At 30.1% G+C, this 12448-nt stretch overlaps 1 protein-coding gene across 3 annotated transcripts; it reads left to right on the top strand.

Annotated features, from left to right (window-relative positions):
• Positions 1 to 2886: 2886 nt before the first annotated feature.
• On the top strand, positions 2887 to 5054 carry LOC145075570 (D-mannose binding lectin protein with Apple-like carbohydrate-binding domain-containing protein). 3 transcript variants are annotated; one of them, XM_079021768.1, is made up of 3 exons: positions 2887 to 3184; positions 3290 to 3365; positions 4074 to 5054. In XM_079021768.1, exons 1-3 carry the CDS (start codon positions 2970 to 2972, stop codon positions 4983 to 4985), a joined length of 1203 nt encoding a protein of 400 aa, XP_078877894.1. In that variant the 5' UTR covers positions 2887 to 2969; the 3' UTR covers positions 4986 to 5054. The 3 variants fall into 3 exon arrangements, with proteins under 3 accessions (XP_078877894.1, XP_078877895.1, XP_078877893.1); XM_079021769.1 differs by having other exon boundaries at positions 2888 to 3184; positions 3290 to 3357; XM_079021767.1 differs by having other exon boundaries at positions 2888 to 3365.
• The last annotated feature ends 7394 nt before the right edge of the window (positions 5055 to 12448 follow it).

Genomic DNA, 12448 nt, shown 5'->3' with positions numbered 1-12448 from the left:
ACAAAAGCAACTTATCCATAATTCAAGAGTCGATCTTTAACTCAGTTTACATACGAACATTTGAGATGGATATTTCAAGAGCAACCTTTATCCTTTAGACATTATATATAATTGAGGTAAAACCGTCAAAGAAGTCAAAGTAATAAGTCCAAAAGGTTATAGTGTGATTTGGATTTTGGTGACTCGAATAAGTACTCTGATTCGAAACGGAGTAAAAAACACGAATGATGATTTCAAAGGGATAAATGTTTAGAGTAAACTACTTGTAATCTTGTATAGTTATATATGTGCTCGACCCAACAGTTGCTAGATTTTATGATTATAAGTATTTACAATTAGGATTCCAATATAATCACTTTTGAAAATAAGTGTAAGCATGGGAAGTGCAAGGGAAACAACAAAATGCAAAAAGGCATAACTCCCAATCTACAAGGAAGTACATAAGGCATGAGCAAAGCACGTAAAGGTCTTGGTGCATGGGTTTGGCTCGACCGTCAGTCCCAAATCTCTTCATTTGTGTCTTCAAATTCCGTATTTTATTTATATTTATTAAGATTTTTGGTTTTATAAATTACTTTTTTTTTGTATAATAAACCACATTACATATTAGTTAGTCACATGATATTTTAAGAAATAATTACCAATCGACTTTGTTGCTTTCTAATTTGAAATTTAGATGTATATGTGAAAATTATAACTCTTTTATATAAAAAGATCATATAGTGTCTTTTATTGCGATGAAGAGGTTAAGGATATTACAATTTCCTTTCTCCTTAAGACCTTAACATTTGTAAACATCATGTATTCTCACTTTGTCATGCGTAAGTATGACCGACAAACCTCTAAAAGCCTTTATAATCCAATGAAAACCCCTACCACCACATTAGGTAATGGTTGGTAATGGTATGTAGTAAATAAAGAGATGATTAAAATTAAACAATATGTTTGTTTGTCTATAAAGAATGTAATGGGACATTCCTCGTGAACTTATTTACATTGTCAATGAAGGGAAAAAAAATGGGGTGAAAGAAAAGCGGAGGGAATCCCTCCCGACCGGCTTATATCTTGAAAGATATTTTCCAAAGAAAAAATGTTTATAACTTTATTTCTCTTTTTTTTTTTTTTTTTTTTTTTTAATTAATAACACGCTACATTTCATTTCTTTCTAAAAAAAGTTAAAAAAAACACATTTTTTTTTATCTTCCTTTCCTTTTAAAACTCAAACACATTGCATAAGAGCGGTGTTTTTTTTTTCTTCAAGAAATGCAATGATATATTATAATAATAAATTACTTTTTATTCACATAATCTTTCATAATACCAATCTTTTAAAAAAAATCAAAACTTCAATCAAAAATACTTTTTATTTTTATAACTAACTAAAATTTATTTTTATTATAGTTCTATATTAAAACTTTAATTAAAAACATTTTTTATTTTCATAAATAAATAAAATTATTTTTTATTATAGTTATATTCTAAAATTGCATGGTATTTCTTTTTCGTAAACAGTTTTTTAATGTTAAATAGTTATTAACTATTACATGACATATATTTTTTAATGAAATGAAATATGATTATATTGTAATTTATTTAACCATGTGTCCTTAGTGAAATGTTGTAATTTAGCTAATACTATACATTTATTTTATTTAAGTTTATTATTATATGATAACATTTTTTCTTTATCTCGCAAAATAATCTTCTTTAGCTTTTTATTTATAGAAAGTAGACAAAATATTTGAATAATTTATTTATTTCTTCGAACTAACTAAATATGACAATATATTTTAATAAATCATTTTTACGTTGTTTAATTCTTTTTTCAAGAATTTATTTCATCTTACAAAATAGATCCTAGAGATTTTTAATTGTTAAAATAAGTTCTAAATATTTTAAATTATTATCCAAAATAATGCTTTTCACACATTTAGTATAAAAGATCATTCATAAGACTCTAAAACAATAGTAATATGAAGTGGCAAAACTTTGGGGCCTTTATGCATAAAACATTCTTATTACTTAAAAAGACAACTAATTTGAGTGAATTGAGATCTCAACCTTTTAGTGAGTGGGGTGACAACAACACCATCATGACTCTTCCCCAACTATAAAGACACTCACATTCTCTATGCCAATATACCATCATAGTAATGTATAAAATCGATGTCGCTTATTAAAATTACATAAATTTTATCATAAAAATGTTGCATCTATTTACAACAATGTATAACAAAATTAAATATGTTTAGCTCATTACATATTGCCTCTGTATAGTGTATGCATGTAGATATTATAACACAAATGAAGTAAAGTATCTCTATCTCCTATGAGAAGTTTCTTGAAAGATCGATCAATAATATTGCATTTACTCAATTACTCTATTTAATTTCACATATTAAAATGAATTTATTTTATTAAATATTATTTTTGGATATGTTTTTTTGAATATGATGTGTCTAAAACTAAAATATTATATAATAGACTTTATTAAACATCTAAAAAAGATTAGATGAAATTAGTTGATGGTTGTAAAAGATTTTTGATAATAGTATTTTTTAAATAAAATTTATATAAACTGATTTGTCAAATTAAAGTCATTAAAACGTCAATAGTTCTAGATGCTAAGAATGATAATTATGAACACAATATATGCAAGTATCGTGATTCAGTAATGTAATGATAAGAAAAAAAAAACAATAATAAAAAGATTATGTGGACCGAAATTAATGTACCAATAACTAATACTAAAATTCCGCTTTTGAAGGTAATGTATCATGCCCAACCAACACCATTAGCCATAAGTGTCACTAAAATACTATTTATAATGTAAAAGAATACATGAGGCCACCTTTTATGGAGTGGGATACAACACAATCATATCCACTTTGCTCCCATTGGTTGACTTATCACCATTTGCACACTAAACACAATAACTATGTGAAACTACACCCCGAATATTTTCTCTCATGAACCTACTTTCATTACTTGCATTACTCATTCATTTCTCATCTCATTTTTATGGCCATTGTATCACCAATAACATTCATCTTGGTTCGGAAACTACCCTTGATGTACCCATGTTGTACATTACAGGACTTGTCGAAAAAGCATTTATTCTCGAGACCAGTCAGCCTACACCTAACTTTCAGGCAGGGCTTATTGTTGAAGCAACTGAAGACAAGTATGTTTGTTCGTTCGTACTTTTTCTTGGGAACATTAAGGTTTGGAGTTCATCTCATTTATCACGGTTTTTCACCTCTGGGAAATGTATGCTCACTCTCAATAGGGATGGTGACCTACAATTAACAGGCCAAAAGGGTGAGATAGGATGGCGAACCGCAACCTATGGGCAAGGTATAGAGGTAATTTTGGTATATTCTGGTGTATTTTGTTAATTAAGACCCATAAAAATGGTTTCATTTGTTAAGTGCTTATTATGGAACATGCATTAGGGACTTGTATTGTACAAGTCGCCAATGCATATGGCATACGTCTCATGGTATATTTTTTTTGTGTCGTGAAAGTTTTTGTTAGAACCGTTAATACACACATCTCTATTCTTACTTTTAAATCTACGCATGCATTGAGCTTCTCAATGTAGGTAACTTATTTTGTCTTGAACTCTGAAGAAGTAAAATTCATTTGGTATACACCACTAAAAAACCCATAAAATGAAATAACGAATATTTGTTAATTTGTTAATTTGTTACTTTTAAACATGCATTGGTGACTTATATCGTACAAGCCGCTAATGCATGAATCGAGTTTCTATCTTAGAAATACTTTTTGCATGCTAGAAGTTATTAATGAGTTTCAAGTTATAAATGTAGTTCGTGAAGAGTACTATTCTTCTATGCATATCTAGAATAACAATACACCATATGCCACAATCATCATATATGAAATTCGAGTATAATACATGGTCTCATACATGCATTGCTTACTTGTACCATACAAGTCATTGATGCACTCACTTGATATCTAGAACCCCAACTATATTCATTTTTCACAACATTGGAAATAAAAATTGCTTCAATTTCAGTTACAAAGTTTTTTTTTCCATGTTTTAGAGGCTGCAATTATCAAACACCGGGAATCTTGTTCTTTTGGACGAATTTAACACGATCAAATGGCAAAGCTTTCATTTCCCCACAGATGTAATGCTTTGGGGACAAACATTAGACGTTGGAACAAAGCTAACTTCCTTCCCTACGAATTCAAATTCATTTTATTCATTCGAAATTCATCGTGAAAAACTTGCACTTTACCTAAACTCAGGCAACTTCAAGTACTCATATTGGGAATTCAACCCTACAAAACCCCAAAAAATCTCGTTCATTCGTTTGGCATTAAATGGGTTACAGTTATTCAACGATGACAACCACAAGATCGCTCAAATCCCCTCAAAAAGACTCCAACGTTTAAGGTTTTTAGCCATTGAGAACACAACTGGAAACATAGGGTTCTACTACTACTCAACCACCACAACAAAATTCGAAGCTTCATTCCAATCCCTAAGAAACAAATGTGATCAACCGAATCTTTGCAAAGCCAATGACATTTGTACCCTTTCAAAGGAATGTTCAAGGTTGGAAATCGAGGGGTTTTCGGGTAACTTTTGTGGGAATAGAAGGGTTGATATGCAAGAGATACGTAGCGCAATAAGCATCCTGAGAGATGAAAACAAGAAGATGGTTAACATGACGAGGGAGACGTGTGCAGGTTCTTGCATGGATGATTGTACATGTGTTGGTGCATTGTTTACAAGTGGGAATAACGAGTGTTATTTATATGAAGAAGTTAGGGGTGTGAAGGAGGTTGGTGATAATGAAAAAGTGAGTACTTTCATGGTGAAGGTTTTGAAGAAAGGCAGTAATGGACTGAAGAGATGGGCATTGATTTTGATTGTTGTTAGTGATGGATTAATCCTTTTTATATGTTTGGGAGGATTGTGTTTTTATATATTACGAAAAAGAAGATAAAATGAAACAAACTTAATTGTATCTTTTAAAGCTTGTGAAAATAATTTAAATGTAGTTTTGATCTGAACATGATATTGAATGTTTTGTATTTGTTGTTGGAAAGCAAAAACTGTATCTATGTTCATGAAATACAACAGTATATTGAATATGCCACTATAAAATGTAAATATATTTTGTAAACTTGAATAGGACTCATTGCCATGGCCCAGTGGGCCAGTAATATAATTTGCTATGCGTATGTACTATATACCTCACAAATCACATATATCTAAATTTTAAAGTGTATCATGTCAAATAATCTCAAGTTTCACATGTTTTAGTCTAACTACATTACTATAACATAATGTTGTATTATTTTTATTGCATATTTGAATAATTACGATCTTGGTTTATAACATGTTTTCTTTCATCTCGGTTATAAGTACGGACACTACAAAATAACCAGGTTTTTAGAGGAAATAAAATACCTATTTTTCTGCATTATTTATAAATCACAATCATGTTCAACGTTATAGTTCCAACCGGTTATTTTTGTCTTCTTTTAGAGTTAGATGATATAAAACTAAACACTCCGTATTAAGATCGTCCCAACCTTTAACATTACATTAAACTGATAAAATTAATGTAAAATATATAAACATTAAATAATTTTTAACCTATTACATTATATTTTACACAAAAAGTATTATATATATATATATATATATATATATATATATATATCTACCCTAATAAATGAAAATGTTATTGTCACTTGTCATTCTCTCGTTTAATTTGTCACATGTCATTTTGTTATAATTTTGAAATATATTTATTTTCCACTTGTCAATTACATCATTATTCATTTCCACTATATCATTAATTTAGTTTCCAAAAATTAAACCTACTATAATAACTATTAATTTGAAATTTGAAATTTGAAATTTCAATTTCAATTTCAAATAAATTTACACTTTAAACCATTGTATTTAACATTTTATTATAATAACTCATTTAGTACACGGGTCTAACAATTAAACACATAATTTTAATTAATTTATTTTTTGCATGTTTTTTTTTCATAACTTTCACTTATTTCATATTTCAAACTCAAATAAACTTCTCACTTAATCGCTCTTATTTAACATTATGTTTTAATTAACCCGTATAATATACGGGTTTCACAACTAATATATATATATATATATATATATATATATTCCTTTTTATCAAACTTTTATAATTTTATAAAAACAATTTTTATATTTATTAGTTTTTTATAGACTCTAACATATATCCTTTTTTTTACAATAATTTTATACATTATATTGTCAAAGATTCATAACCAAAATTAATTATTCCATTATTACAATACGAATTGCATTTACATTATTAGATACATTAACACAACTAGATTTATTAAAAAAAACATTATAATCATATAAAATAAACTAAAATAAATGAGTTTAAAGTTGAAAGACCAATTTTTACCATTGAAACCTTGGTGTTATATTTGTAACCAATATTATCTTTGATGTAAATTTTAGTGTTGGGTAATTTTGATGTAAGTTTTGAATCCTAACAATCATTTGATGGGTTTTTAGGTAAAACAAATAAACTAGAAAAACAATTCCTAAGTTCACATGCAACCTACTTTGGATCTATGTTTTATCTATTGAACATACAACTTTGAATTGCATAACAAGAACCCTAGAGGAGAGAGGCTATAATCGAAATTTACAACCTAGGGTTTAGTAATTACATACCTTTCAATTGTTATAGTAAACAATTGATAATTCCCTTGATCTTGATCTTGATCTTCTTGGAAGCTTAGCACCACAAGTGTAATGCCTCTAATGGAATCACACCCAAACTAGCAAGAAGGAAAGTAGAGGAGAGAGGGAAAGACCATGACACGAATTGTGGTATGATGGTAAGACTATGGTTGGCACATAGCACCTCCTATTGCATGTTTGATATGTCTGAATTGTATCTTATTTATGGTATGTGGTATTTTGGGGAACTCACTAAGCTTTGTGCTTACAGTTGATGTTTATGGTTTCAGGTACTTCTGGCTCTAAAGGGAAGGGTCCAACTTAATCGCAACGCATATACCCACGTTTTCTACAACTTAGTGATTTTAAGATTGTACTCTGATAACTATTCTTCTATGTTATACTTTTAAATGTTTAAGTAAAATATAATTGGTGTTTTAATTGTATCAAAAATGAAATTTTTACCTTGATATTTTGGGATGTTACACATTAAAACCAAACTCCTTGTGGTCATTTTATGTTTAAAATACTATCTAGCATTTTAAAATCTAATTTTATACACGTGCATAATATAACATAAAAATAAGCATCACAAAACATATAACATATAACAATAAACTAATGATATTTTGTGAGTCATCACAAAAATGTCAGGTCCAGTCCTAGGAGACATAAATGGATCAAAAATATTATGATGTCTTCATGCTTTTTCAACACCTTGTAGCAAGTTCATGAAAAATAATTTTATAAAGTTTATAAAATTTTAATAAAATTAAGTGCATGGGGTTTTGATTTTTAAAATGGTCATCATCTTCATTCTTGTTACATTTTTATAAAAATAAACTATTCTAACTAATTGATTACTTACAAAAACAAAAACAAAATGAAAAACTATCTATTTAATTATTGCATGCCATATGAATAAATATATATTACAACAAGTTTAACAAGTCAACACAAATAACATCACAAATAGTCTATGACTAGTTTATACACATCTCTCTCACACACACACACACATATATATACACACACACACACACACATATATATATATATATATACACACACACACATACATACATACATACATAAAAAATATGTAAAACAACTTTTATGACTAAAAGGATGCATGTAAACTTTTAGTACTAAAAAAATAACAATCATACATATTTAAAGGTTGTCTTAGAAAATATTGATGATATTTTCCTATAATAGAAAACCATCCATGTTTTTCTAAAACAAATATTATACCAAATAATCTAATAATCTAGCCAATCTTACAAAAATGGTTCTGATACAAATTGTTGGGTTTTATTCGAAATTCTACTCTAATGAATAAAAGTTATTTTTGCAAAATGTCATGATTTTATTGAGTTTGACACATGTCATTTTCTAGGATATTTTGAATTTTTTTTCACTTGTCATTTTCTTGTGTTTTTGAATTTCTTAAATTTAAAATCCACTTTTTAGTTATGTAAAGTAGACCATTGACCATTCTATTAAATTTCATAATAAATGTTCGTTTTTTCTTTTTTCTCTTTCAAATCTCTTAAAATTAAATCTTAAATCAATATATTACTTCATTTTTTAAAATGTCAATATTTTTTTATTAATATATATTGAATTGCTTACTTTATTCATTATATTCTTTGTGTTAATCTAAAAGAAATTCTTTAAAAAATATGTATTTTTACAACTTTATATTCAACTTTTATTTTTACTAAACCCATATACTATATGGGTCTTACACCTAGTAATACAATTAACTATGAGTTTATCAACAAAAACATTAAAATTTGAATAACATTAAAACCATTTTATACCTAGATTAAATCAACAATAGAAAAGAAAAGAACCACAACCTTTGAATATTTGAATATCATGAGAGATTGGAAGTTGATGAAATGATGCAAAAGACTCAAATTAGAGGTTCTCTACAAGTATCCACTAAGCAAAGTTAAACCACCAAAAGATGCTAGTCTTCACTTGTATTAAACACTTATTAAGCCTTAATGATCTTATACCAAATAAGCCTTAAAGGAGAAACAACTTAGAACACCTTAACTCTACACAATAACATATAATAGAGGAGATGAGAGAGAACTACATGCTCTTGACATTTAGAGAGAATAAGAAGAAAATAAGTCTTGAAAAAACTAGCCAAGTTTATGTTTCTTCTCTTGTTTATATACTTATTGTTTATATACTTACACATTTGTACAAATGCACCATACCTTCTACTAAGTCAAAGTATGGTATTATAAGAAGTATGGTATAAAAGAAGTAAACACTACACTTAACCTCACGTTCCTCTTGGTAATTCACGACAAAGAGGTATGGGACAAGATGATTGTGTGTGTTTCACTCTTTCTTACTTACTAGCATGTGCACATTTTAATTATACAAGCTACCTTTATATAAATGGACTTCAATATTTCAAAAAAGATGTACACAACATATAAATCATATTATATGAGTTTCTAATTGTTATTCTCTTTAGAAAATATTATTTCTGTAAATAAATAATTTCCAATTAAATACAAATGTTGATAATATTTATTAGTAATCAAATTCTAGTAAATAATCAATAAGTAGTAACCTGCTATAAGGTGTGACTCTATATGATTACATGTCACTAACAAATATCATTTTATAATGACTACCAAGCATATATATATATATATATATATATATATATATATATATATATATATATATATATAGGGAAGGGTTATTTGGAAAACAAAAAAAACCCTAAAAATCATAAAAATGCATTAAAAAAATACCAAGACATCACAAAACTTTTTTTTTTATTTTTTTATCAAAAAATCGCAACATTTTTTACAATTTCTGTAACATCGAGAAAATTTACAACCAATTTAAACTTTTCAAAAACAACCATATTCATTAAGTTATTACAAAAAAGTTTTCAATTCATTTATTATCAGAGTATCCCAGAAACATCAACATAAAACTGAGGAGCGGTACGATCATGCCTTCGTCTTGCCACAATCTCCTGAAGTACCTGAAACAATACACTGAAACTATAAGTCCGAAAGCTTAGTGAGTTACCCCTAAAATACTACATACATCACATACGCCCTTCTAGGCCATAAACACCACGTACGCCCTTCCAGGCCATATCAGCACATACGCCCTTCCAGGCCATAACTCCATAGGATCTTCTGATCCATATGTCTCAGGGGATTTCCATCCCATAACTCTGTTGACCTTCCCATACTCTGTTGACCTTCCGGTCCATATCATCTTGACCTTCCGGTCCTTCCATACATAACATACATAGTACATACATATCATATAACCGCATATAACATGATGACCTTCCGGTCCATAACATACTGCTCATATCGTAACATAACACATACAACTCTCATAACATCTAACAACATATATCTCATACTCTTCATAGCACATAAGACCTTCCGGTCACACATATACCATCCTAACTATCAGGAGACCGACCTTAACCAGGTCCCTAACATATACCATCCTAATTACCAGGATGCAAACATATCAAAGCAATAACATAACACCAATACCCGAATTTCCATCCGATAGAGGGCCCGCCTTGGTGTCGTAGACCCTGTCAGTATAGTGAGGATAACTCACCTTGCAACTGCCAAAATCCTGCAAATCTCCGACCGCTGACTCACCTGGACTCCCAACTATCACATGATAATCACCAAGTTAGAGTCCGATCATGACTTTCTAGACCAAGGGCCCACATCACTCATTAAGTCCATTATCCTCTTATTGGACTAAGTCTCAAAATCAAATCCTCATGCAAAGCCCAATATTGGCCCAATTTACTAAATTGGGCCCACCTCACCAAATGGGCCTAGATCCAAGGTCCATAATAATTATTGTGTCCAAAATACTCCATCCATAATGTTCAGTCACGGCCCAAGCCCCACTAGCCCAATAACAACCCAATCACTTAGGGCCCAAAATAAAAAACCCAACAAGAGGGCGTACGCTGGGCGTACTCCTCTGGTATGCGGGGCGTACTCCGACTCAGGTTGATTGGAAAACGGGTTGTTGACCCTGTACGCTGGGCGTACAACTTCCTACGCGGGGCGTACGCGAGTTCCACAACAATCCTCATAAGTGCTTAATGGCTTAATCTCTTAAGCCCACACTTCAGATCCATAGACCAAATGTGCCTAGGATTCATAAAATCTCAAACTTTATTACTTAGGACGTCCATAAAGCTCTTAACCCAAGGCCTTAATCCATTAAGACCTACTTATATCACACATGAGATAACCAAAGCTATTGGGACCTTATTTTTCTCACTCAAGACCTCTCCTAAGGTCTGAAAGGACATCTAATCTCAACCAACTCGCAACATGCATCACTTTGGGGCTTTTGGGACAAGAAATGGTGTCAATACCTCACAACACCAAGATCTACACAAAATAAATGTCAAGCAAGAGACTTTATACCTCAAAAGGGCTCCAGAAGATGATGTTATTCCAGATCTATAAGCTCCAACTTCCCAAGTCCTTCTTTGACAACTTCCTCTTTTCCTCTTCCAAGCTTAAACCACCAAAATGAGCTTCCCAAGGTCAAGATCTCACAAAAATCGTTCTAGGGTTTCTCTAAGGTTGGGGAGGTTGATAATGAGGCTAGGGTTTGAGCCATTATGTTCTTTATATAGTGGCTCACCATCAAATTAGGGTTTAGGGACTCTGAGCGTACGTTGGGCGTACCTCTAGTACGCTGGGCGTACGCGTCCTTGCACCCATGACCATTTGCTATACAACGTTGGGCGTACCCACGCGTGTCCCAATTGCATTCATGGCCTGCTTCAACAACTTTTTCCATTAAGGGCCATAAATGTCACTTTCTTTAAAATGCCATCCTTCATCCTAAGTCCGTTTCCGACAAACTTTATATCCACGAAAAGGTGGCGAGAAGCCCTATGCTTCTAATGACATACCCTGGTCCGAAACCTTCTTGAATGAAACCCAATGCCCAGAAAAGACCGAAACGCCCTTACTCTTGATCTCGGAAATTCATAAATAAGTACTTCTAGAATGGGGCGTTACAACTTCGCTGAAAAAAAAAATCAATTTTTTTTTTTTGTAAAAAAAGGAATTATTTCAATGATTTTGACCTAAAAGTTGCGGTTTTTTGATAAAAAAAATTAAAAAAAAAAGTTTTGTGATCTCTAAGTATTTTTTTTATGCATTTTAATGATTTTTAGGGTTTTTTGTTTTCCATAGAACCTAAACCTATATATATATATATATATATATATATATATATATATATATATATATATATATATATATATATATATAGAGAGAGAGAGAGAGAGAGAGATTTCAATGAACAAAAGAAAGTAGTTTTGAAGATACAACTTCAACATTATTAGATTGATGTCGTTCATTATTCAAATTATAAACTATTGCCGTCTATGTTAGAATTGTGTCAATGATCGATAAAGATTAGAAGGGTAGTGAACTTTCGTATTATTTATCGAGTAGATAGTATTATACTTACTCTTTTAATTTCTCCTATTACAACAAATAGATCATTTTCAGCAATGAACCTCATTAAAATAAAGTTACATAATAAAATGGAAGACAGATTTTTGAACGACTCATTGGTTTTGCACTTCAAAATAAAACTTGCTGAAAATATCAGTTTAGAGACATCTGTAGAGGACTTTAAAAATAC

This window comes from Lactuca serriola, chromosome 9 (genome assembly GCF_051521515.1).
Source record: "Lactuca serriola cultivar US96UC23 chromosome 9, Lser_US96UC23_V15, whole genome shotgun sequence".
Classification (NCBI taxonomy): domain Eukaryota; kingdom Viridiplantae; phylum Streptophyta; class Magnoliopsida; order Asterales; family Asteraceae; genus Lactuca; species Lactuca serriola.
This window is presented reverse-complemented; position numbering and strand designations above follow the sequence as displayed.